This window comes from Canis lupus, chromosome Y, assembly GCF_048164855.1.
Source record: "Canis lupus baileyi chromosome Y, mCanLup2.hap1, whole genome shotgun sequence".
In the NCBI taxonomy this organism is placed as follows: Eukaryota; Metazoa; Chordata; class Mammalia; order Carnivora; family Canidae; genus Canis; species Canis lupus.
The window spans coordinates 7,572,105-7,599,766 of NC_132877.1; the positions used below are offsets into that span (position 1 = coordinate 7,572,105).

Consider the following 27,662-nt stretch of genomic DNA (forward strand, 5'->3'; position numbering starts at 1 on the left):
ACGATCTTACCAAAAGCATGGTTTAATCAAAGGGTACTTTGAAATATTAAGCACAATGACATTACCCTGATTCTTCTGCATGGAAATTTAAAAAGTTAAATCTTAATAAAATGAAGATATTACTCCAAGTACAATTTATATGGAGTTTTCTTTTAACTAGCTTTCTGCTTTGTTTCTAAACATAAGTTAAATATTTAATGACAAAAATATGTCACTCGAAAGACAGGCTTAGCATAGTTTATTTTCAAGGACTTATGTGCTTTCTTTTCTGAGCCATTTGAGAGTTAATTAGAGAATATGACACATTCTTCCTAAACAATTCTGCATTCTAAGAACAAGCACATTTTCCTTCTTAAGTACAATATATAATTCTACTAAAAAAATATGACAGTGAAATCTAACATATAGTTCACATACAAAATTCATCTGTGGTTCCAGATTCCTTCAAAGATTTTTTTAAAGTTAAATATTTACTTTCACATTATTTTTAAAAACACTAAGAATAATAACTTTTCTCAAAGTCTTTGTGCTAGTACTATACTATCTTGCTGATTGTGATGCCTCCAGGTTTGGGGTGTTTTTTTTCAACTTTCTCCAGCTATTCAGGGTCTTTTCTGGTTCCATACACATTTTAGGATTATTTGTTGCAGCTCTGTGAAAAATGTCCATGGTATTTTGATAGGGATTGCACTGACCATGTAAATTGCTCTGGGTAACATAGACATTTTTACAATATTTATTCTTGCAATTCATGAGCATGGAATGTTTTTCCATCTCTTGGTGTTTTCCTCTACTTCTTAGATCTTGATGGATAGACCCCTTAATTGTGATGTAGTATCCTCCATCTCTTGTTTCAGACTTTGGTTTAAAGTCTAATTTATCTGTTATAATTATGACTAATCTATCCATTAGCATGATAGATGGTTCTCTACTCCTCACTTTCCATCTGCAGAAGCCTTTGGTTCTAATATTCTAGTTCTAGCCTTTGGTTCTAATGATGAGTCTTATTTTTTAAGTCTTGTGTCTTTTAATAGGAGCATTTAGTCCATTTACATTCTGAATCCATTTACATTCATTACATGATTGATAGATGCAATTTAGTTCATGTTACCTGTAGAGGTGGTGTCTGGTGATGTTCTCTGGTCCTTCCTAGTTTTGGTCTTTTTTGCCTACTCATACATTCTACTCATACATTGCCTACTCATTGCCATGGTTTTGGTCTTTTTTGCCTACTCATACATTCACCTTTAATGTTTTTTCCAGGGTTGGTTTAGTGGACATTAATTCCTTTAGTTTTTGCCTGGGTAATTCTTAATCTCTCCTTTTTTTTTTTTTTTTTTTTTAAAGATTTTATTTAAAAAAAAATAATAAAGATTTTATTTATTTATTCATGAGAGAGACAGAGAGAGAGAGGCAGAGACAAAGGCAGAGACAGAAGCAGGCTCCATGAAGGGAGCCTGATGTGAGACTTGGGCTCACATCAATCCTGTGACTCCAGGATCACAACCTTGGCTGAAGGCAGACGCTTAACAACTGAGCCACGCAGGCATCCCAAGCCTACAGCACCTGGTATTTCCATGCGGTCTCCCATCCAAGTACTAACCAGGCCCGAGTTTATCTCCCTTTTTTTTTTAAATTAATTAATTTATTTATTCATGATGGACAGAGAAATATTGTCCATTCATGATGGACTTTGAAATATTAAGCACATGACATTACCCTGATTCTTTCCGCTTTGCTTGATATTCTTGTTTCCATATTCCTTTCAGCATCATAGTTTTTTAGATTTTTATCTTCCATATTTACTCATTCTTCTCCTTCATCCATCCTTGTTGTTAAGGCATCCATTCAGGTTTACATCTTGGTTATAGTATTTTTTTATTTCAGCCTCACTAGATCTTAGTTCATTTATCTCTGTAGTAAGGGGTTATCTGGTATTTTCTATAGTTTTCTTGAGTCCAGTTGGTATCTTTATGAGTGTTGTATTAAATTCTGGTTCAGGTATATTGCTTATGTCTATTCTGATTAGATCCTTGATTAGATCCCTGTCTAAGTAGATCTTTCTTGGGATGAATTTCTCTGACTTGTCATTTTGTGTAGGTCACTGGTTTTTGTATGATTGTTATAGTCTTGCTCCTGAGAGTAATAACTATATTAAGAAGAGGTCCTACACTGTCTGGGACCTGGTGTTTCAGGAAGTGTTTCAGAGTGTGCACTCTGTTGTTGTGTATTGGGTGCCCCTTTCCTCAGGTTATTCTTCTCCAAGGTTTCTGCTTGCCTGCAGTAAGGAGTGTTTGGATTTCATCCAATATGTGGCAGGTTTAACTAGGTGTGTTTTGGTCTGGTTAAAAGATGCTAGATCCTATTTCCCCTAGAGTTGTAGCTTTGCACACTCTATGATCAGTAGACCTGGTGTGTGCAAGGACTTTGTGCTGGTCTTGGGGAGAGACCTGCTGTTCTCATTCTTAGGTAGACTCGACTCACTAAAGATGCCCCTGCAGAGCACAGGGCAGTGGTACTTGGTGTAGTAGCTGTGGACTCCACTGGTGGGCACTCTGCTGGTCACAGAAGTTTGTCAGTGTTTTTGGGCCAAAGACAAAATGGCATTGCACCACACACTTTTCTCTGAAGTGGGGAGTTTGCATTCACCAATCTTAAGTAAACCTTCACAGAAGAGTAAATAATTACCTCTTTTGGGTCCCCAGCTTCTACCAGATCTCTTTCTTCACTCTCTGTGCCTGAGCCATCTGCTTGCCAGACAGCACAGTATTCCTGTGTGTTATATTCCTGTGCTGTTATCTCAGGCACAGCTGGGTTTCAAAACTCCAACTTTCGGGACCCATGCAATACAAACTCACAGTGATGCTCTTTGGGAGGGCCTGGTCTTGCTGTGGGTGATGCCAGTTTGTCCCAAAATAGCATTTCCATGACTGTGTTAGTCCTTCAGAATTGATAGGAAAGAGCATTAGAACGCCAGTAAAAGGGTTTATTACCCTTAGCCAGTGTCTTCTCTTTGTATGCTAGGGAGAAGGATAACACATTGTTACTGTCATTTCTTTTGTCCCCAGTGTTTCTCTTGCCTCTGTTTCTTTTCCTATCTCTTTCTATCCTCAGCCTGAGGTCAAGGTTTCCTCTCCTTTCCACTCCTGTGTAGGTTTCCTCTTTATAAAAGCAGTCCACAAAGACTGACACATAACTATTTATGCAAATCTCTACATTTCCACAAAAAAAGTCACAATGCTACAAAAGAAAGATGAAAATGGTCCATTCACAGGCAGAAAATATCTGTCCTACATATATTTGTGAGGTACAAAATTACTTCAGTAGACAACTACACAGTAAAATGAAAAAAGTCAAGAAAATGATTTGAGAACAAAATGGGACTGTCTTTAAAGAAAAAGAAATTATTTTTTAAAGGGTCAAAAGATTGGGAATTGCAAAACATAATAATTGAATAGAAAAACTGACTAGAGTCTTTAAATGGGTAAAAGAAATAATCACCTCTAAAGTAAGGAAGAAATCAAAACATTCTCAGATAGACAAGCTGAGAATTCATGACCACTAGACCTGATATAAAAGAAGTGCTAAAGTGAGTTCATCAAGTAATGAAAGGATGGTAGATGGTAACTTAATCTCTTACAAAACATAAAGTTCTTATAAGGTGTAAATATATAGGCAAATTCAGAAACCTGCAACCAGAAAAAATAAAAAATAAAAAAACAAACCAAAACCAAAAACAAAAAACCCAAACAACTCAGGACCAGAAGGTTTCACCAGTGAATTCCACCAAAATTTTTAAGATTTAACACCAGTTGTATCAAAATTTTCCAAAAAACTGAAGTGAAGGGAATGATTCCAAACTGACACAGACACTACACACCATCATGAATGATACTGATTCAGAAACCCTTGACAAAAACTACCTAACAGAATTTAACAGCACCTTGGGGTGTCTTTGTGGTTCAGCCAGTTAAACAACTGCCTTTGACTTGGTTCGTGATCCCAATGATCATGAGATTGGGCTCCCTGCTCCATTGGAAGCCTGCTTCTCCCTCTCTGTCTCCCCTGCTTGTGTGCACTGTCACTCTCTGTCAAACAAATAAATAAATATCTCAAAAAAAAAAAAAAAAGAATTTAACAGTACCTTGAAAGGATTACACACCATGACTAAGAGTGTTTTATCACTGGAATGCAAAGGTGATTGAACATCACCAGATAAATGGACATAGAATTTCTATTGACAGTATTTTTTTATTTCAGAAATTCAAATATAACATTTATTGCTTGGACTCCAAGTTTCTACTGAGAAATCATTTTATATTTTTATGTGGTTTCCTTGTATGTGTCATATCACTTCTCTTAGTGCTTTCACTTCTTTCTTTAATTTGGCCAGTTTGATTATAATGTGCCTTGATATGGATCATTGTGAGTTTTATCTTTTTTGGAGTCATTAGGCTTCTTGGATTTATATGGCCATTTATTCTTGGAATTTGATAAGGTTTCATCTGTATTTATTTGACTAATCTTTTCACCTCTTCTCTTTTCTTTTCATGATGATCCTTCTTCACTTACATTTAGTCTTTTTTTCCGTTTCCTAGATTTTTAAATTTCAGTTGTTCTATCTTCAAGTTTTCTGATTGTTTCTTATAACTACTTAGATATATTGTTTTACCTCATTAGTGAATTTTTCCTCATTAGTGAATTTTTTTCCATTAGTGAATTTTTCCACATTAGTGAATTTTTTCAAGTATGTGAATTTTTCCACATACTTTTCACCTATAGAAGGTGTTTCCTTTTAGAATGCTTATTTTTTCCCTCTCTTTATTATCATTTTGCTCATTGTTTCCTGATTTCCTTAGTTTTGTTGTCCATTCCCCCCTTCATTTTGCTCTTTGCACATAGCTAATACAATTGTTTAAAAATCTTTGCTTAGTAGATCCGATGTCTGTGCTTCCCCTGGGATGTTTAATATTTATTTTCTTTGTTTGAATGGATTTCTTTTCCATGTTTCTCACTATGGTTTGTGATTTTTTTTGTTGTTGAAAACTGCTTATTTGGACAAAAATGGCCACTTTTTCCATGGCCAAGTTTTGCAGATTGAGTCTGTGGTAGCATAATCTTTCACTGAATAGCTGTGTATGCTGTGGAGTCTAGGTATCAGCTTGAGGTGAAAGCCTATGATCTTTCCATGTTTCTTCCTTTTCTATCTGTTGAATGAAGCTCTTTTTATGCTTTCTCATTTCTTCATACATATAGCTCCTTTTGGATGCTCAATTACCCAAAGAGTGTTTCTCTAGCTTTTTCTTGGGTTTTGTGGTCTATTATACATTTACATCAGTGTGTGAGTTTTCCATTAGCTTTCACTAGTGATGCCTGCTGCTTCTGTTACTTTTCTGTCACTGTGTTATAGACCATACTGCTTTCACATTACTATAGGCAAAACAGAGTTCAATATTTTAGGAAAGATTATTGTTAAAATGTTCAAATGTGATCACTCTATTTCCTCCAGTTCAAGGGAGAAAATTGGGAACTATGCTGCAGTCTTCTCCATGTGTTGCCTTGGGGGAGGGTAGATCAAGAACATTTAAGCAATATAATGAAATTTCCTACCATTTGAATATTTTCTTGATTACCATTCATTTTACTGAAGAACTTAATTGTTTTGCAGAGCTCCCATAAGTCTGTTTCAGCAGTGCTCCATTGTTTTGGGATGTGACCTTATATATAAGGGCATACTCTTCCTGGTTCAACATTTTGCAGACATCACTTACCTTTTTAAAACTATTTTTAGAGAAGCTAATGAAGAATAATATAAAAAGTAATTGGGGAGGGGGGAGTTGGGTGGCTGAGCAGTTGAACCTCTGTCTTTGGCTCAGGGTGCAATCCCACAATCCAGGTTTGAGTCCTACATCGGGCTCCCTGAGGGGAGCCTGCTTCTCCCTCTACCTATTCTCTGCCTCTCTCTCTCTTTGTCTCTCATGAATAAATAAATTAATCTTTAAAAATTCTTCAAGGTTTAGGTTTTTACATGGTCATATTAAAGGCATAACTAAGAAGTTAAATTTTGCTTAGAGATTGTATAGGAGAATTCTGTAGTATTGGTAAGGGCATTCAAGCAGAGGGAAGAGCATGTGCCCAAAGACTGAAGACTCAGTGTGGTAACAGAATTATAAGGAAGTTTCATGGGTTCAGAAGATGAGCAGGAGGAGTTGTCACAGCTGAGAGCATTGTGAGTATAGGGGCCAGAATATGTAGGCTCACTCAAGATTCTTGCTTTTTTCTGAATGGTGTAGGAAACTGGTGGGTAACTTTGAGCTTAAGGGTAACATGATCTGACTTCAGTTTTACCAAGATCTTCATGATTGCAAAACTGAAGAAGGAGATAGGCATAAAATCAGGTGGACCAATGAAGTACTCTTTGCATTAATTCTAATCCAGGTAGATAATGCCGACTTAGATGAAGGGTTGCTGACAGATGTCAAAATACACCTAATTTTGAACATTAAGCCACCAGGAATCTCTTTATCCAGATATGTAGTATGACAGAGAGGAGTCCAAGGTTAGGTAAATAAGATTTTTTTGCATGATGGAAATTTGGGAATAGAATGTCAGAAATTCAGTTTTAGACTCATTAAATGTAAAATGCCAGTAAGACCTCAAGGTGGATATGGCAAGGAGACAGTTGTTTGGCGATTATGCTAATTTATTGCTTCTATTATAGAAAAAATAAATTAACTAATATATAGGTTGATAAGGAAACCAACACAGAAGATGTCTTCCCAGAAGAAATAGTGAGTCTTCCAAAGGAGACCACTATCCGCAGAGCCTGTGGGTCACGTTTTGTACGATGTAGCCCAGTTGTCCGTTCACAGACCTTCTCCCCGGGAGCACGAAGCCAATATATTTGCAGAGTAAGTTGAAATTCCTTTGCCACCACCTGTCTAGAACATTGTCCTGCTTCTTTTGTCTTTTATTATTTATGTTAAAAGACATATATTCTCAGAGATAAGTGAGCACTACGTGTGTGGATATGCAGTCAATATTATGACTTCATCTCCTCCTCACTCATGCATATCTAACTCTGGATTTCTTCAAGTTTCTAATACATTTCTCTCCAGATTTTCACTGTGCATGTGTACCAATTCATGGTTGGCAAGCAAGGCGAATCATTTCTAAATCAGTCTAAGGACTAACAAGTTGGAACAGGAATTATCCTGAATTGGGTTGAGATTGTGAAGTTAGGCTACCGAGTGGTTGGAATTCTTAAAATGTACCTGTAGGAGCATCCCAGGTAAACTGCAGCTTAGAAATCTTGGTGCACTGAGTCAGGGTTCTGATCCCCCAGCACGTAAATTCTCACCCTGAGGGTGACTACAGAAGACAGTGGGTGGTTTTTAGCCTTGGCCATATCTCGCAATGAAGTCATATCAGCATTGGGGGTGGGGGTGGCAGGTAGAGAACTGGGGGCTTCACAAAATACTGGTCCCCAGTTCTACCCCCAAGATTTGTCATTGGTCATGGCAGGGCCTGGACATCAAAGCATATGAAAGCCCTAGATGATTCTGATGTTGTGAATCCCAAGAAAGGTAGAGAGGGAGACCCAATGCTCTGTGGTCCTTGAGGGTAGGATAACATGTTAGAGGTTGGCCAGCAGTGGTGGTGTCACAGTGACAGCATGGATTAGGAAAGAGAAGGGAATTTGAAGGCTAAATGGTTATGACAACAGTGGCCAGATGGAGGAGAACTATGACCCTTCCCACCTCTGAATTGGGCTTATTGAAGTAAAGCACCTGCCTTTGATGGAGACAGCCAAAGAGTTGGCCCCATTTGGGGAAAACTGACATTTAGTCATTATAGAAAAATAACCTGAGACCTGTGCAAGAGACATTGGGAGTATGGTTCAGGGGTCCTTGAGCCCATGCTCAGATTCAGTGTTTTGCTAGGACCCATGGAACTCACCAAAGCTGTTATATTCACAGTGTGGTTTATTACAGTGAAAGGACACAGACCAGGGTCGGCAGAGGGAAAAGGCTTTCAGGGCAGCATTCAGAGAGACTGGGCACAAGCTGCCAGTTCTTTTTCCAGTGGAATTGTGGAGATGGCTCTTGTTATTTATCACTGCTGGGAGAGGGCACATACACAGAGGTTTGCCAACCAGGGTTTGTGGGAGGTTGATCACATAGGCAGAGCTAATTGCCTACGTGGCTGAAACCTTAGTCGCCAGCCCCTCCAGAAGCCAAACTGACAGCCTAGGCCCCCGCTATAAATCACATTGTTAGCAGAGACTAAGTGGCCTAGCCAGAGGTCCCCAGACAAACAGTGATACATAGACAGGACATTCCACGGGTTACAGGTCACTTTCTAGGAGCTGGGCAAGGATCAAATCTTTCTTGGAACAAGGTTAATCCTTTATCCTGTGGGGGTGAGTAAATAGTAGGGAGTTGGGGCCAGGTAGCCTGCTCTCTGCCATTTGCAAGACCCCACAGAAGCAATATGTCCAATTGTGGCTGCCCTGAGTCACACAGGGTGTGGCTTGGGCACTTATACCTTACCAGGTTACAGCCCTATGGGAGCTTGTGCTGGAGATAGCAGATCAAAGGCTAGCCTTATGTCTCTTTCTTATTCTAGACTGTTGCCAAATCACCAAAGAGTGGGCTCAGCTCTGTTCGGTGAGTAGGTAGGATGATAAAAAAGGAAATCCTTTACTTCCCTAAAGAAAAGTTTCAAACTCCTATGCTGTGTTATGTGTCCTGCATAAAAGCATGCATTTACAAGTGATGCTTTTAGAGGCTTCTTTGTTTCTATGGGTTTGAAATGATTGAGGCAAGGGGCGGGGGCAGGCATAGATGTTGCTGTGCCCTGGCATTTCTCTAGTGTTTTGCTATGAAGACAAGAACTTTGGCTTTCACAGATATACACATTGATCCTGAAGCAAGAATCTGCCACCAAATGAAATTCATAATATCTTGGCTTCCACAAAGGATCCTTCCCTTCCCTCCCCTCCCCTCCCCTCCTCTCCCCTTCCCTCCTCTCCTCTCCCCTCCCCTTCTTCTTTTTATTTTTTATTTATTTATTTATTTATTTTTACTTTTCTTTTAAAAAACACAATTTTTCTCTTGTTGGGCGAGTAGCAGTTAGAGATTAGCTTGTCTGAGTATGGGAAACAAGTCTCTTTTTTTGGAAAGCTATTTTTATACCGGTAAATGACAATGATTGATAAAAAGTGGAAAATCAGGCGCCCGGCTAGCTCAGTGCATGAAACATTAAAAAATAAAATTTGAATGGGAGGTCAATGTTGGCTTTATGAACTTCACAAATAATATCCAGTCAGTGTTGATAGATGGAACAAAAATTTTGTTGACTCTGTCACCTTGAAAACTTCATGTTATTCATTGAAAACGAATCTGGATTTTGAATTTGGCTCTTGTTATTTTTGTTTTAATTGAAACTCTTGGATGGCTTTTAACTGAAATCCAAAGACCTGGTAAAAGTATCAGTAGTGAGGGAGATTTGAGTATCTCTAAGAAAAAAAAATGAAATAATTCAATTAATAATACATCAAGCCAATGAATATTGAATTTCTAAGAAAATACTTCTGAATATCATTCTTTTTGGCACAGCTTTATCGTAGCGACAGTGATAGTTCAACATTGGCCCGGAAGTCTCCCTTTGTCCGAAATACCTTGGAAAGACGGACTCTTCATTATAAGCAGGTACGTGCTATGAAAACTAATACAGAATACGTCTCTCTGATAGTCACTTTTAAAAACCTTAAAAACTAATATCTTAAATAATTTTTAAGGTAATATTGATTAAAAATGTAATATTAACTTTATTAGTTCATAAATGTACATTTTGAAAACATATTATAGTGTTACCAAACATTAGAACAATGAATTCTTTTTAGTTATAGTATTTAGGTTCACTACAAACATTGAATTAGCAAGTTTCAAAATATCGCTGCCACAATATTTGAACTGTTTGACTCTGCTAACAGACTTTCCTACAAGCTTCTGGTTACATATTCAACAATGAATAAATACATAATCATGCTTATTGTGTATCTTTGTTTAAAGAATAATTATTTAATTTATATTCTTGATTCATTCACATAGAATTCACAGTCAGCAGCACTGTACCTTATGCCTGAATAAAGTCATCTAGCACATTCCCTCCATTAGTTAGCATTTTTGCACTAAAATGCCTTTGGGGCCATTTTCAATACTGAGGCCACTGACAAAGACCATGAAAACATGGACTTGATTAATAGACTATGAAAGAACACTTGTTTACAATATGAGAGCTCAAACAAGAAAGTAGAGTGTTGTTTTGTTTGACCTCAGCTAGGAACACGTGCATCAGATGACTCAAATATTGCCACTCTGCACATACCCATGCAGGACAATGAATATGTCATAATATTGATTTTGGGGTCACAAATAAAGTTCAGTAAGTAGGCTAGTTCTCGCATTCAGGTCTCTAATGAGGATCACATGTATTTCTTAAGGTAGTATAATGCATACATTCTTAAAATCTATATTAAAAAACAACTATATCTATATAATAGGGAAATCTTTTTTTTAAAGGAAATAAAATAAAGGTTTTCAGTCATTTGGGTTTTGGGTTTTTTTTTTTTTTTTTTACTTTATTTTCTTAATTCAGCAGTGTTTTTTCACATTATGCCTTCTCAACTTTTGCTGTTTTATTTTCTAGGTATTAGTTTCTGGCTTTTCTTTTTTTTGTAAGTTTTGTTTTTTGCAACTCTCAAGTCTGTTCTTGCATTTGCCTTTTTCATTTGCCAGTAACATGATTGTCAGTTCTCAACTTCAAAAAAGTAGAGAAGAACATTATTACCACCTGAAATCAGTTTTTCCCCCTTTTCTAATGGAATGGATATCTATTGGAATAGATATTACAAGGGGCCCATACCAGAACATTTACCCATAGCCATTTAGGACTGCTGATAAACATAAAGTAAAACTCTCTTCCTATGACCACATGTCAGCAACCTTTGCAATTCTGATAAGTCTCAATAAGAACTTTGGACCTTCATCACCTAACCAGTATAATTCCAAGTCTGCCCACTTTAGAGATTGTAAGACAGTAAAGTTCAAGGCACTGGACTGAGGTGCTCCCAAATCTTCACATCTGCAAAAAAAAAAAATCACTGCATGAATCTCACCATCCCTTCATACCTTTGGTTTTGGCAAATTATCTGGAAAAAACAGAGGATATTATTATATTGCATAGACATGGTACATGAAACTTTCCTCTCCCCAAAGTTTGGTCCTTTTTTTAATAATTTATCTTTTAAAATTTTTTATTTAAGTTCAATTTGCTAACACATAGTATAATACCTAGTGCTAATCCCATTAAGTGCTCTCCTCAGTACCTATCACCCAGTTACTCCTCCCACCCCCGCCTTCCTCCCCTTTTACTACCCTTTGTTCATTTCTCAGAGTAAGGAGTCTCTAATGTTTTGTCACTCTTTCTAATTTTTCCCACTCATTTTCCCTCCTTTCCCTTCTAATTCCATTCACTATTTCTTACATTCCGCATAAGAGTGTCCTTCTCCTACTGTCTTAATTTCACTTAGTGTAATACCCTCCACGTCTATCCATCCACGTTGAAGCAACTGGTGGGTATTTGTTGTTTCTAATGGCTGAGTAATATCCCATTGTATGTATACACCACAATGAATGAATAAATCTTCTTTATTCATTCACCTGTCATTGGACACAGTTTGGCTATTGTGGACATTGTTGCTATAAACATTTAGGTGCAGGTGTTTCGGTCTTTCACTGCATCTGTAACGTTGGGGTAAATACCCAGTACTGCAATTGCTGGGTCGTAGGGCAGTTCTGTTTTTAACTGTTTGAGGAACCTCCACACTGTTCTCCATTGTACCAGTTCACATTCCCACCAACAGTGCAAGATGGTTCCCTTTACTCCACCTCCTTGCCAGCATTTGTGGTTTCCCATCTTGTTAATTTCCATCATTCTCACTGGTGTGAGGTGGTATCCCATTGTGGTTTTGATTTGTAGTTCCCTATGGCAAATGATGTGGTACATTTTCTCATGTGCTTGTTGGCCATGTGTATGTCTTCTTTGGTGAAATGTCTGTTTATATCCTTTGTCCATTTCATGTTTGGATTGTTTGTTTTTTTGCTGTTGAGTTGAAGTTCTTTATAGATCTTGGATACTAGTCCTTTATCTGATATGTCATGTGCAAATATCTTCTCCCATTCTGTAGGTTGTCCTTTAGTTTTGTGGACTGTTTCTTTTGCTGTGCAGAAGCTTTTTATCTTGATTAAGTCCCAATAGTTCATTTTTTCTTTTGTTTCCTTTGCCTTCATAGATGTATCTTGCAGCTAGTTGCTGTGGCCAAGTTCAAAAAGGGTGTTGCCTGTATTCTTCTCAAGGATTTTGATGGAGTCTTGTCTCACATTTAGATCTTTCGGCCATTTTGAATTTACCTTTCTGTGTGGTGTAAGGGAATGGTCCGTTTCATTCTTTTGCCCGTGGTTGTCCAATTTTCCCAGCACCATTTATGAAGAGACTGTCCTTTTTCCAGTGGATATCTTTCCTGCTTTGTTGAATATTAGTTGACCCTACAGTTGAGGGCCTATTTCTGGGGACTGTATTCTGTTCATTGATCTATGTGCCAATACCACATCGTCTTGATGATCACAACTTTGTAGTACAACTTGAAAGCCGGCATTGTGATGCCCCCGGCTCAGGTTTTCTTTATTCTTTATTCTTTTTTTTAAATAATAAATTTATTTTTTATTGGTGTTCAATTTGCCAACATACAGAATAACACCCAGTGCTTATCCTGTCAAGTTCCCACCTCAGTGGCCGCCACCCAGTCACCCCCAACCCCCGCCCTCCTGCCCTTCCACCACCCCTAGTTTGTTTCCCAGAGTTAGGAGTCTTCCATGTTCTGTCTCCCTTTCTGATATTTCCCACTTATTTCTTCTCCTTTCCCCTTTATTCCCTTTCACTGTTATTTATATTCCCCAAATGAATGAGACCATATAATGTTTGTCCTTCTCCGATTGACTTATTTCACTCAGCATAATACCCTCCAGTTCCATCCATGTTGAAGCAAATGGTGGGTATTTTTTTTTGTTTGTTTGTTTATGATAGTCACAGAGAGAGAGAGAGAGGCAGACATAAGCAGGCTCCATGCACCAGGAACCCGATGTGGGACTTGATCCCGGGTCTCCAGGATCGCGCCCTGGACCAAAGGCAGGCGCCAAACCGCTGCGCCACCCAGGGGTCCCCCAAATGGTGGGTATTTGTCATTTTTTCAGTATTCCCCCTGGCTATTCAGGGTCTTTCCTGATTCCACACAAATCTTAAGATTATTTGTTCTAACTCTGTGAAGAAAGTCCGTGGTATTTTGATAGGGATTGCACTGAACGTGTAAATTGCTCTGAGTAGGATAGACATTTTCACAATATTCTTCCAATCCATGAGCATGGAATATTTTTCCATCTCTTCGTGTCTTCCTCAATTTCTTTCATAAGTGTCTGTAGTTTTTGGAGTATAGTTCTTTTACCTCTTTGGTTAGGTTTATTTCTAGATAACTTAAGTTTTGGGTGCAGTTGTAAGTGGGATTGATTTCTTAATTTCTTTTTCTTCAGTCATTGTTAGTGTATAGAAATGCCACTGAAAAAAAAAAAAAAGAAGAAGAAATGCCACTGACTTCTGGGCATTGATTTTGTATCCTGCCACACTGCCGAATTGCTGTATGACTTTTAGCAATCTTGGGATGGAGTCTTTTGGATTTTCTTTTTTTTTTAAATTTTTTAATAATAAATTTATTTTTTATTGGTGTTCAATTTGCCAACATACAGAATTACACCCAGTGCTCATCCCGTCAAGTGCCCCCCTCAGTGCCCATCACCCATTCACCCTCACCCCCCTGCTCTCCTCCCCTTCCCAGTTCGTTTCCCAGAGTTAGGAGACTTTATGTTCTGTCTCCCTTTCTGATATTTTCTTTTGGGTTTTCTATGTACAGTATCATGTCATCTGCAAAGAGAGAGAGTTTGACTTCTTCTTTGCCAATTTGAATGCCTTTTATTTCTTTTTGTTGTCTGATTGCTGAGGCTAGAACTTCTAGCACTATGTTGAATAGCAGTGGTGAGAGTGGACATCCCTGTCTTGTTCCTGATCTTAGGGGAAAGGTTCCCAGTGTTTCCCCACTGAGAATGATATTTGCTGTGGGCTTTTCGTAGATGGCCTTTAAGATGCTGAGGAATGTTACTTATCCCTGCACCCTACAAGGGTTTTGATCAGGAATGGATGCTGTATTCTTTCAAATGCTTTCTCTGCATCTGTTGGGAGGATCATATGGTTTTGTCTATTCTCATGTTGATGTAATCTATCACATAGATTGTTTTACAAATGTTGAACCACCCTTGTATCCCAGGGATGAATACCTCGTTGTCATGGTGAATAATCCTCTTAAAGTACTGTTGGATCCTCTTGGCTTGTATCTGGTTGAGAATTTTTGCATCTGTGTTCGTCAAAGATATTGATAATTCTCCTTTTTGGTGGGGTCTTTGTCTAGTTTTGGAATCAAGGTATGCTGGCCTCCTAAAATGAGTTTGGAAGTATTCCATCCCTTTCTATCCTTCAGAACAGCTTTAGTATTATTATAAATAATTTCCTTATTTCCTTAAACATATGATAGATTTCTCTGAGGAAGCCATCTGGTTCTGAACTTCTGTGTCTTGGGAGGTTTTGATGACTGCTTCAGTTTCCTTGCTGGTTGTTGGCCTGTTCACGTTATCTATTTCTTCCTGTTCCAGTTTTGGTAATTTTTAAGTTTGCTAAAATACATCCATTTCTCTAGATTGCTTAATTTTTTGGCATATAGTTGCTCATAATATGTTTTAAAAATCATTATTATTTCCTTAGTGTTGCTTCTGATCTCTCTTCTTCCATCATGATTTTATTGAGTCTCTTTTCTTTTTAATAAGACTGGCTAGGGATTTATCTATTTATTAATGATTCAAATAACCAGCTCTTGGTTTTTTTTATTTGTTCTACAATTCTGGTCTCTATCCTGGAGTTCTCTCATTTTTATTACCTCTCTTCTGATGCTTGGTGTAGATTTTCCTTGCTGTTCCTTTAGGTGGGAAGTTAGCTTGTGTATTTGAGTTTTTGAGGAGGCTTGCATTGCAATATATTTCCCTCTTAGGACTGCTTTTGCTGTATCCCAAAGATTCTGAACAGTTGTATCTTCATTTCATTAGTTTCCATGAATCTTTTTAATTCCTCTCTAATTTTCTGGTTGACCCATTAATCTTTTGGTAGGATGCCTTTAACCTCCACATATTTGAGTTTCCTCCAAATTCCTTCTACGCTGGAGTTCTAGTTTCAAAGCATTGTGGTCTGAAATATGCAGGGCACAACCCCAATCTTTTAGTATTGGTTGATACCTGATTTGTGATCAGTATGTGGTCTATCCTGGAGGAAGTTCCATGTGCACTTAGAAAAATGTGTATTCAGTTGTGTTTGGATGGAAAGTTCCATATATATCTGTGGAATCCATCTGGTCTAGTGTATCATTCAAGGCCCTTGTTTCTTTGTTGATGTTGTTCGTAGAAGATAGATCATTTGCTGAGTGTGCTGTATTGAAATCTCCTGGGAATCCCTGAGTGGCTCAGCGGTTTAGCACCTGCCTTGGGCCCAGGGCGTGATCCTGGAGTCCCGGGATCAAGTCCCATGTCAGGCTCCCTGCATGGAGCCTGCTTCTCCCTCTGCCGTGTCTCTGCCTCCTCTCTCTCTCTCTCTCTCTCTCTGTGTGTGTCTTTCATGAATAAATAAATCAAATCTTTAAAAAAAATTCCTACTATTAATGTATTAATCTAAGTATGTCTTTACTTTGGTTATTAATTGATTGATATACTTGGCAGTTCCCACATTAGGGGCATAAATATTCATGATTGTTAGGTCTTCTTGTTGAATTGACCCTTTAAGTATGATATAGTGTCCCTCTTCATCTCTTACTACAGTCTTTGGTATAAACTCTAATTTATCTGATATGATGATTGCTACCCCAGCTTTCTTTTGAGAACCATTTGAATTGTAAATGCTTCTCCACCGCTTTATTTTCAGGCTGGAGGTGTTCTTAGGTCTAAAATGAGTCTCTTGTAGACAGCATATAGATAGGTCTTGCTTTTTTATCCAGTCCAATACCCAGTGTCTTTTGATGGGTCATTTAGCCCATTCACATTCAGAGTTACTATCGAAAGATATGAATTTAGTGTCATTGTATTACCTATACAGTCCCTGTTTTTACAGATTGTTTCTTTGGAAACAATCTCTATCTCTTACAGGTCTCCCTTAATATTTCTTGCAGAGCTGGTTTGGTGGTCACATATTCTTTCAGTTTCTGTCTATCCTGGAAGCTCTTTATCTCAGCTTCTATTCTGAATGAGAGCCTTGCTGGATAAAGTATTATTGGCTGCATTTTTTATCATTTAGTACCCTGAATATATCATGCCAGATCTTTCTGGCCTGCCAGGTCTCTTTTGATCAGTCCACAGTTATTCTGATATTTCTCCCATATAAGGTAAGAATCTCTTGTTTTTCACTGCTTTTAGAGTTTTCTTTTTATCTTGAAAATTGCAAGGTTCACTATTATACGTTAGGGTGTTGATCAATTTTTGTTGATTTTGGGGAAGGTCCTCTCTAACTTTTGGAAATGAATGCCTGTTTCCCCAGATTAGGAAAGTTCTCAGCTATGATTTGTTCAAGTACACTCTCTCTATATCTCTTCTGGAATTCCAATTAGATGAATATTATTTCTTCACAAGGTATCATTTATGCTCTGAAGTCTTTTCTCGTGGGTTCTTAATTGTTTTCCTCTTTTCTTTCTCAGCTTTCTTCCCACCAGCTTGTCCTCTATGTCAGTCACTCTCTCTTCCACTTCATTAAGCCTAGCAGTTAGAACATCCAGTTTAGACACGTCTCAGTTAAAGTATTTTTAATTTTGGCCTGATTAGATCTCAATTCTGCAGGAAGAGAATCCCTACAGTCCTTTTTGCTCTTTCCCAGAGCCACCAGTAATTTTGTAATTCTGCTTTTGAGTTGTATCTCTGACATTCTTAAATCCATATCAGGTAGGTGTGTGGCAGAGAGTATTCCTTCTTCTGGTTTCTTCTTTTGTAGTAAATTCTTCCCTCTAGTCATTTTGCCCAGTGTAGAATGGCTGGCTATATGAGTGAGCAGAGTCAAAAAATTCAGCCATGACCTAAGTAAAATACTCCCTAGACAATTCCAAAGAAGTTAGAGACCAGAAAATAAAAGAAAAAGAAAAACAGAACAAAATAAAACAAAAGGACTACAAAAGTGAAAAACAAATTTAAAAACACAGTAAGAAGTTTTTTTTTTAAAAAAGGGTTGGGAGGAAGTGGTGTTGAGAGAGAGTATAGTCTCAGATAGTGGACTTAGAGGGTGATCCTTTCTGGATGTAATTTGTTCTGTATGTAAGAAGATGTTAAATGCCGAATTAATATAATAAGCAAAAATACAGTTGAATACAAAACAGAAACAAGATAAAAGAGGGTGGCAGAATGGGAAGGAAGAAAAGTACAGTCTCACAGAATGAAGCAACATGGTATTCCCTTTGGTTCTGGGAGTATTTTGGCCATGTGTTAGAAGGTGCTAACTTCCACCATTGTAAAACAAAACAATATAGAAAAAAAATCCATAACTCCTATATTCACCAAATTTAATTGAACATGTTTAAAGGTCCAAATATTAAGAATATATCTAAGAGTTGTAATTTTAGAAATATGAAATAGCTTAAAAATGAAGAGTTGGTAAAATATTGTAGTTAAGGCAGGAAAAGAGGAAAAATACTGGAAACTTTTAACCTGAAAGATAAACAAATTGTAAGGAAAAAACTTCAAGTTCTATCTACTATTTTCCCTCAATCCTAGTCCTTTCCAGTGCTGCTTGGTGTGTAAACTTGCTCCTCTCTTTTTCTTGAGCTGATCTTCTAGGGGAGGGGTCTGCAGGACTGATTCTCAGGCGTCTGCCTGGGCAGAGATACTCCATCCCTTGCCTGGTGGAGGAGCTTAGCATGAGCTGTTTGTCCTGTGAGGCCTTTGTACCCTAGAGGCTTTTTCCCTCTCCCAGGTGAAAGGCAAAAAGAAAAAAAAAATTAAAATGGCAGCAGCCAGCAGGGCTCCAGCCCTGGAACCAAGAGTTCCCTGCATGTACCAAACAACAGTCTCTCAGTGCACACTGGCCTAGATGCTCCTGGGGGGCAGGTGTGGAGGCACCTATCTGCACAAATTGAAGGGCACCCAATAGCAAAGAGTTCTTGTTGTCCTGTGCCCTTCTCAGTTTCATCTGTCCCTGGGGGAAATAGAGTAGCTGATTTATCGCTTCACCGCCGTCTGATGGAGAGCCCTGCACCACTGGACTGGAGCTCCTCAGGTCTGCCTCTCCCAAAGGGAATGGAGGACAGCCTACCTCCTTGCCAGGCTCTAGTGTAAAGAGAGCTCAGTGCCAACACAAGCCCCAGGCCAGCTTCTCCCAGATGCTCCAGGGAGGCTTGTGGTGTCCTAGCCCTAGTAGTCTAGACCATAGTCAGATTGCATTAAGCTCTGTGGTGAACTTTCTACTGGCACACCTATTCTTATTGTGCCTTTGGGAATATTAAAACTTCTTTGCCCCTCGCATGATTTGCCCTATTTCTCACTGAGCACCATTGTCTGAAGTCTGAAATTCAAATTTCCCCATAGTTAGACCACTAATAAAGGCAATCCAGTCATTCTACTGGAAGCAAAATGCTCTAAACACATCCTTTACAAATAATAAAAATGTAGTCATTTAAATTGGGGTGCTCAATAGCCAAACTGTGGAAGGAGCCTCGGTGTCCATGAGAGATGAATCGAGAGGCCCCGGGGCAAGATGGCGGAAGGGTAGGGTCCCCAAGTCACCTGTCCCCACCAAATTACCTAGATAACCTTCAAATCATCCTGAAAATCTACGAATTCGGCCTGAGATTTAAAGAGAGACCAGCTGGAATGCTACAGTGAGAAGAGTTCACGCTTCTATCAAGGTAGGAAGACGAGGGAAAAAGAAAGAAACCAAAGGCCTCCAAAGGGGAGGGGCCCTCGAGGAGCCTGGCTGAGGCCGGGTAGAGTGTCCCCAGGACAGGAGAGCCCCGTCCCGGAGAAGCAGGAGCTGCACCGACCTTCCTGGCGGAAAGGGGCTCCAGGGAGGTGGAGCAGGACCCAGGAGGGCGGGGATGGGTCTCGGGCTCCCTGGGACACTAACAGACACCTGCGCCCAGGAGAGTGCGCCGAGCTCCCTAAGGGCTGCAGCGCGCACGGCGGACCCGGAGCAGCTCGGAGGGGCTCGGGCGGCGGCTCCGCGGAGGCGGCTGCGGGGCGGGAGCAGCTGGGGGGGCTCGGGGGCGGCTCCGCGGAGGGGGGCTGCGGGGCGGGAGCAGCTCGAAGGGGCTCGGGTGAAGGCTCCTCGGAGGGGGCTGCACGGCCGGAAGCCCGAATCCAACAGTGCAGGCCCCGGGGCACAGGGCTCTGGGACACACCCTAGGATCCGACCTCCCCCCGGGACAGGCAGAGGCCGGGAGGGCCCAGGACAGCAAGGACGCTCCTGCCCCGAGCTGAGCAGATCAGCGGCCCCGACCCGGAGCCTCCAGGCCCTGCAGACGGAGAGCTCTGTAGTTCCTGCGGGAGCTGACTCCAGGTTTCCAGAGCTGGCCCCGCCACTGGGGTTGTTTGTTCCCCTGGGGCCTCACGGGGTAAACAACCCCCACTGAGCCCTGCACCAGGCAGGGGCACAGCAGCTCCCCCAAGTGCTAACACCTGAAAATCAGCACAACAGGCCCCTCCCCCAGAAGGCCAGCTAGACGGACAAGTTCCAAGGGAAGTCAAGGGACTTAACATACAGAACCAGAAGATCCTCCCCCGTGTTTTTTTGTTTGTATTTCTTTTTTTTTTTTTTTTTTTTTTTTTGCTTTTTGATTTCTGTTTGCTTCCACCACCGTTTTTTTCCCTTTCTTTTTCTTTGACATTTTTTCTTTTTTTCTTCCTTTTTTCTTTTTTTCTTCCTTTTTTCTTTTTCTCTTTTCTTTCCTTCTTTCTCTCCTCTCTTTTTCTCCTATTCCCAATACAACTTGTTTTTCGCCACTCTGCACTGAGCAAAATGGCAAGAAGGAAAACCTCACCTCAAAAGAAAGAATCAGAAACAGTCCTCTCGCCCACAGAGTTACAAAATCTGGATTACAATTCAAAGTCAGAAAGCCAATTCAGAAGCACTATTATACAGCTACTGGTGGCTCTGGAAAAAAGCATAAAGGACTCAAGAGACTTCATGACTGCAGAATTTAGATCCAATCAGGCAGAAATTAAAAATCAATTGAATGAGATACAATCCAAACTAGAAGTCCTAAGGATGAGGGTTAACGAGCTGGAAGAATGAGTGAGTGACATAGAAGACAAGTTGATGGCAAAGAGGGAAACTGAGGAAAAAGACAAACAATTAAAAGACCATGAAAATAGATTAAGGGAAATAAATACAGCCTGAGAAAGAAAAACCTACGTTTAATTGGGGTTCCCGAGGACGCTGAAAGAGACAGAGGGCCAGAAAATGTTTTTGAACAAATCATAGCTGAAAACTTTCCTAATCTGGGAAGGGAAACAGGCATTCAGATCCAGAAAATAGAGAGACCCCCCCTAAAATCAATAAAAACCATTCAACACCTCAACATTTAATAGTTAAGCTTGCAAATTCCAAAGAAGAGAAGATCCTTAAAACAGCAAGAGACAAGAAATCCCTCACTTTAATGGGGAAGAAAATTGGGATAACAGCAGACCTCTCCACAGAGACCTGGCAGGCCAGAAGGGGCTGGCAGGATATATTCAGGGTCCTAAATGAAAAGAACATGCAACCAAGAATACTTTATCCAGCAAGGCTCTCATTCAAAATGGAAGGAGAGATAAAGAGCTTCCAAGACAGGCAGCAACTGAAAGAATATGTGACCTCCAAACCAGCTCGGCAAGAAATTTTAAGGGGGACTCTTAAAATTTCCCTTTGAGAAGAACTTCAGTGGAACAATCCACAAAAACAAGGACTGAACAGATATCATGATGACACTAAACTCATACCTTTCAGTAGTAACTCTGAACGTGAACGGGCTAAATGACCCCATCAAAGGGCAGAGGGTTTCAGACTGGATAAAAAAGCAGGACCCATCTATTTGCTGTCTACAAGGGACTCATTTTAGACAGAAGGACACCTACAGCCTGAAAATAAGAGGTTGGAGAACCATTTACCATTCAAATGGTCCTCAAAAGAAAGCAGGGGTAGCCATCCTTATATCAGATAAACTAAAATTTACCACAAAGATGTAGTAAGAGATGAAGAGGGACACTATATCATACTTAAAGGATCTATCCAACAAGAGGACTTAACAATCCTCAATATATATGCCCTGAATGTGGGAGCTGCCAAATATATCAATCAATTAATAACCAAAGTGAAGAAATACTTAGATAATAATACACTTATACTTGGTGACTTCAATCTAGAGCTTTCTGTACTCGATAGGTCTTTTATTTTTTTTAGATTTTTATTTATTTTTTATTTATTTATGATAGAGAGAGAGGCAGAGACACAGGCAGAGGGAGAAGCAGGCTCCATGCCGGGAGCCCGATGTGGGACTCCATCCCGGGACTCCAGGATCGTGCCCTGGGCCAAACCAGGCACGAAACCGCTGAGCCACCCAGGGATCCCCACTTGATAGGTCTTCTAAACACAACATCTCCAAAGAAACGAGAGCTTTAAATGATACACTGGACCAGATGGATTCCACAGATATCTACAGAACTTTAGATCTAATCCGGCAGAAATTAAAAATTGTAAACAACACTCGTAAAACAATGTGATTCATCATATCAGCAAGAGAAAAACCAAGAACCATAGGATCCTCTCATTAGATGCAGAGAAAGCATTTGACAAAATACAGCATTCAAATTCAACTGAATACACATTCTTCTCAAGTGCACATGGAACTTTCTCCAGAATAGACCACACACTGGGTCACAAATCGGGTCTGAACCGATACCAAAAGATTGGGTTCGTCCCCTGCATATTCTCAGACCATAATGCCTTGAAATTAGAACTAAATCACAGGAAGTTTGGAAGGACTTCAAACTCGTGGAGGTTAAGGACCATCCTGCTAAAGATGAAAGGGTCAACCAGGAAATTAAGGAAGAATTAAAAAGATCCATGGAAACGAATGAGAATGAAGATACAACCGTTCAAAATATTTGGATGCAGCAAAAGCAGTCCTAAGGGGGAAATACGTTGCAATACAAGCATCCATTCAAAAACTGGAAAGAACTCAAATACAAAAGCTAACCTTACACATAAAGGAGCTAGAGAAAAAACAGCAGACAGATCCTACACCCAGCAGAAGAAGAGAGTTAATAAAGATTAGAGCAGAACTCAACGAAATCGAGGCCCGAAGAACTGTGGAACAGATCAACAGAACCAGGAGTTGGTTCTTTGAAAGAATTAATAAGATAGATAAACCATTAGCCAGCCTTATTAAAAAGAAGAGAGAGAAGACTCAAATTAATCAAATCATGAATGAGAAAGGAGAGATCACTACCAACACCAAGGAAATACAAACGAATTTAAGAACATATTATGAACAGCTATACGCCAATAAATTAGGCAATCTAGAAGAAATGGATGCATTCCTGGAAAGCCACAAACTACCAAAACTGGAACAGGAAGAAATAGAAAACCTGAACAGGCCAATAACCAGGGAGGAAATTGAAGCAGTCATCAAAAACCTCCCAAGACACAAGAGTCCAGGGCCACATGGTTTCCCAGGGGAATTCTATCAAACGTTTAAAGAAGAAATCATACCTATTCTACTACAGCTGTTTGGAAAGATAGAAAGAGATGGAGTACTTCCAAATTCATTCTATGAGGCCAGCATCACCTTAATTCCAAAACCAGACAAAGACCCCACCTAAAAGGAGAATTACAGACCAATATCCTGATGAACATGGATGCAGAAATTCTCAACAAGATACTAGCCAATAGGATCCATCAGTACATTAAGAAAATTATTCACCATGACGAAGTAGGATTTATCCCCGGGACACAAGGCTGGTTCAACACTGGTAAAACAATCAATGTGATTCATCATATCAGCAAGAGAAAAACCAAGAACCATAGGATCCTCTCATTAGATGCAGAGAAAGCATTTGACAAAATACAGCATCCATTCCTGATCAAAACTCTTTAGAGTGTAGGGATAGAGGGAACATTCCTCAACATCTTAAAAGCCATCTACGAAAAGCCCACAGCAAATATCATTCTCAGTGGGGAAACACTGGGAACCTTTCCCCTAAGATCAGGAACACGACAGGGATGTCCACTCTCACCACTGCTATTCAACATAGTGCTAGAAGTTCTAGCCTCAGCAATCAGACAACAAAAAGAAATAAAAGGCATTCAAATTGGCAAAGAAGAAGTCAAACTCCCTCTTCGCTGATGACATGATACTCTACATAGAAAACCCAAAAGCTTCCACCCCAAGATTTCTAGAACTCATACAGCAGTTTGGTAGCGTGGCAGGATACAAAATCAATGCTCAGAAGTCAATGGCATTTCTATACACTAACAATGAGACTGAAGAAAAAGAAATTTAGAAGTCAATCCCATTTACAATTATACCCAAAAGTATAAGCTACCTAGGAATAAACCTAACCAAAGAGGTAAAGGATCTATACCCTAAAAACTATAGAACACTTCTGAAAGAAATTGAGGAAGACACAAAGAGATGGAAAAATATTCCATGCTCATGGATTGGCAGAAATAATATTGTGAAAATGTCAATGTTACCCAGGGCAATTTACACGTGTAATGCAATCCCTATCAAAATACCATGGACTTTCTTCAGAGAGTTAGAACAAATTATTTTAAGATTTGTGTGGAATCAGAAAAGACCCTGAATAGCCAGGGGAATTTTAAAAAAGAAAACCATATCTGGAGGCATCACAATGCCAGATTTCAAGTTGTACTACAAAGCTGTGGTCATCAAGACAGTGTGGTACTGGACAAAAACAGACACATAGTTCAATGGAACAGAATAGAGAACCCAGAAGTGGACCCTGAACTTTATGGTCAACTAATATTCGATAAAGGAGGAAAGACTATCCATTGGAAGAAAGACAGTCTCTTCAATAAATGGTGCTGGGAAAATTGGACATCCACATGCAGAAGAATGAAACTAGACCACTCTCTTTCACCATACACAAAGATAAACTCAAAGTGGATGAAAGATCTAAATGTGAGACAAGATTCCATCAAAATCCTAGAGGAGAACACAGGCAACACCCTTTTTGAACTCAGCACACAAGATACATCCAGGAGGGCAATATACATCCTTGAAGGCAAAAGAAACAAAAGCAAAACTGAAGTATTGGGACTTCATCAAGATAAGAAGCTTTTGCACAGCAAAGGATGCAGTCAACAAAACTAAAAGACAACCTATAGAATGGGAGAAGATTTTGCAAATGATGTATCAGATAAAGGGCTAGTTCCCAAGATCTATCAAGAACTTCTTAAACTCAACACCAAAGAAACAAACAATCCAATCATAAATGGGCAAAAGACAAGAGAAATCTCACAGAGGAGGACATAGACATGGCCAACAAGCACATGAGAAAATGCTCTGCATCCTTGCCATCAGGGAAATACAAATCAAAACCACAATGAGATACTACCTCACACCAGTGAGAATGGGGAAAATTAACAAGGCATGAAACCACAAATGTTAGAGAGGATGTGGAGAAAAGGGAACCCTCTTACACTGTTGGGGGGAATGTGATTTGGTGCAGCCACTCTGGTAAACTGTGTGGAGGTTCCTCAAAGAGTTAAAAATAGATCTGCCCTACGACCCAGCAATTGCACTGTTGGGGATTTACCCCAGAGTTTCAGATGCAATGAAATGGCGGGACACCTGCACCCCGATGTTTCTAGCAGCAATATCCACAATAGCCAAACTGTGGAAGGAGCCTCACATCCGTCGAAAGATGAATGGATAAAGTAGATGTGGTTTATGTCTACAATGGAATATTACTCAGCCATTTGAAATGACAAATACCCACGATTTGCTTCAACGTGGATGGAACTGGAGGGTATTATGCTGAGTGAAGTAAGTCAATCGGAGAAGGACAAACAGTGTATATTCTCATTCGTTTGGGGAATATAAATAATAGTGAATGGGAATATAAATAATAGTGAAAGGGAATATAAGGGAAGGGAGAAGAAGTGTGTGGGAAATATCAGAAAGGGAGACCGAACATAAAGACTCCTAACTCTGGGAAACGAACTAGGGGTGGTAGACGGGAGGAGGGCGGGGGGTGAGAGTGAATGGGTGACAGGCACTGAAGGGCCACTTGATGGAATGAGCACTAGGTGTTATTCTGTAAGTTGGTAAATTGAACAGCAGTAGAAAATAAATTTATTATTAAAAAAATTATTTAAAAAAGAGAGATGAATGGATAAAGAAGATTGGTTTTTGTATACAATGGAATATTACCCAGCCATTAGAAATGACAAATACCCACCATTTGTTTCGACGTGGATGGAACTGGAGTGCTGAGTGAAGTAAGTCTACTGGAGAAGGACAAACATTATATGGTCGCACTCATTGGGGAATATAAAAAAATAGTGGAAGGGAATAAAGTGGAAAGGAGAAAAAATAATTGGGAAATATCAGAAAGGGAGACAGAATATGAGGGACTCCTAACTCTGGTAAACGAACTAGGCGTGGGTGATGGGGAGGTGGACGGGAGGTGGGGGTGACTGGGTGACGGGCACCGATGAGGGCACTTGATGGGATGAGCACTGGGTGTTATTCTATGTGTTGACTAATTGAACACCAATAAAAAATAAATTTATTAAAAACTTTTTTTAATTAATAAAAATAACAATAAAATAAAAAATTGGGGTGCTCAAAGAAAATACGAAGTCTCTTGGAAACTTAGGAAGTTTGACAGTGGTTACCAACGTCCTTTCTAAATGCAAGTTCATTAAGCCCATCCAAAAGGGCCTGATATGATAGCTAAGGTCATCTGATGATAGAGTGAAATGCTTATTTTCTAGGCCTATTTTCCCCATGATTGCTTAGGAAGTAAAATTATATAATAAGAGGTCAAAAAATCATTTGTTCTCATCCCTGATAATGGTTGTTCTATACTCTCTCCTTTTCCCTCTCCCTTCCCAGGGCATAGACCTAGTTCTGTGTGGTGGGTTCTACACGTGCATTGTGATATGTACACTACCAGTGCAGACACATAAATCCATCTCTGGGTTTTGCAGCATGAGGTCCTTAGGAACACTCAATGTGAGACAAGTATAAGGCACACAATAAATTCCATTCCTATCAATCTATCCATGAACCAGAAAAATGGATGCTCACCAGGGTCACTGAGTAGGGAAACCAACATGAAGACAGCATGATGGCTAACTGCCTGCATGGAGTCAGCAATTCTAGACACAAAGCCAGTTACCAGAGAAGGTGAAGGTTGAAGATGAGGCAGAGCTTACGTGGAGGCAGGGGAGTAGAGTAGTTGGAAGGAATCACTACAGTGGCATGAAGATACCCACTGCACTAGCCTCCAACAAGAAGTGAAGGCTTTCAGAGAAGATGGCCTTGCTGTTTCCCTCTTTAAGATGGCAGCCCTGGGAAAAGAAGAAGGAACCATTCAAAAGCTGAAGAGGCCAATAGGAAGGGAGAGAGGAGCCCTTGGTTTTCTGAATGCCAGAGACTGTATCCAGTGTCTACTGGTTATTGGTCAGTTGTTTTCATAGAGCATGCAAAGTCTCTTCTAATTACAGCTTGCCAGGTGAGGCCTTAGGTTACAGTGGCGTAACTTTTACATCCAAGGGAATCCATGGGGCTCAGAGTTGAAGGGCCTCTTCTGCTCCGAGGCCACATTTTAGGATGATGTGGTAACCATCATTGTTCTTGGCATTTGAGGTACTGAGAAGAGAGTATGTATCTTAGAAATTTTGAGCTATGTTGTTACTCAGAATCACGTGGATGCCTATGGAACCCTTCTGGTAGAATAGATGGATATACCACAGGAGATGCTATACAGGTTGGCAACCTCCTCAACCAGCTGCAAAGTGGTCGGCTCTTCCAAGAAGATGATACGACACACAGACTGCTGTCCCCACCACCATCCCAACCAACTTCTATGGGGGAGCTCAGTTCTGCTCTAGCTGCTGACAAATACAAATGGTCATCTTTGGCATCACCGTCTGGCCTTTGATGGTACTGAAGAGCCAGATGCCATGTACAGGACCACAGATCTGGAGCAAATCACTTCAGCACATCTTCAGCAAATTAGTACCCAAGAATATGGTGAAGAGCCAGCAGAACTGTGAGGAAGTATTGCAGTGCAGCTACTTTTGTGTGTCCTGGATCAAGGGTGATAGAGCTAGAGATCATTTGCCCAGTGGTGGGCTCTCCATTGGGTGAGCTAGAGACCTCTTTTCTCCACTAAGGCTGAAGCTGTTTGGAGAGCCTTTGTAGCTTGGGGACTAGGCACTCAAGCTAGTAGGCTGTGTTGGGCCAC

The 27,662-nt window shown here is 39.9% G+C and overlaps 1 protein-coding gene across 12 annotated transcripts in view; it reads left to right on the forward strand.

Annotated features, from left to right (window-relative positions):
• Positions 1–27,662, forward strand: part of LOC140629100 (protein WWC3-like) — a 253,207-nt gene that overhangs the window by 217,502 nt on the left and 8,043 nt on the right. For 7 of the 12 annotated variants that reach the window (XM_072818541.1, XM_072818543.1, XM_072818536.1 and 4 more), the window contains 2 exons: positions 6,747–6,911; positions 9,621–9,713. In XM_072818541.1, the coding sequence (XP_072674642.1) occupies positions 6,747–6,911; positions 9,621–9,713 (258 nt within the window). Of the gene's footprint in view, positions 1–6,721; positions 6,912–8,628; positions 8,670–9,620; positions 9,714–18,990; positions 19,370–27,662 lie in introns of those variants that run through there. The other 5 variants (XR_012026979.1, XM_072818535.1, XM_072818538.1 and 2 more) reach the window with 4 other exon arrangements.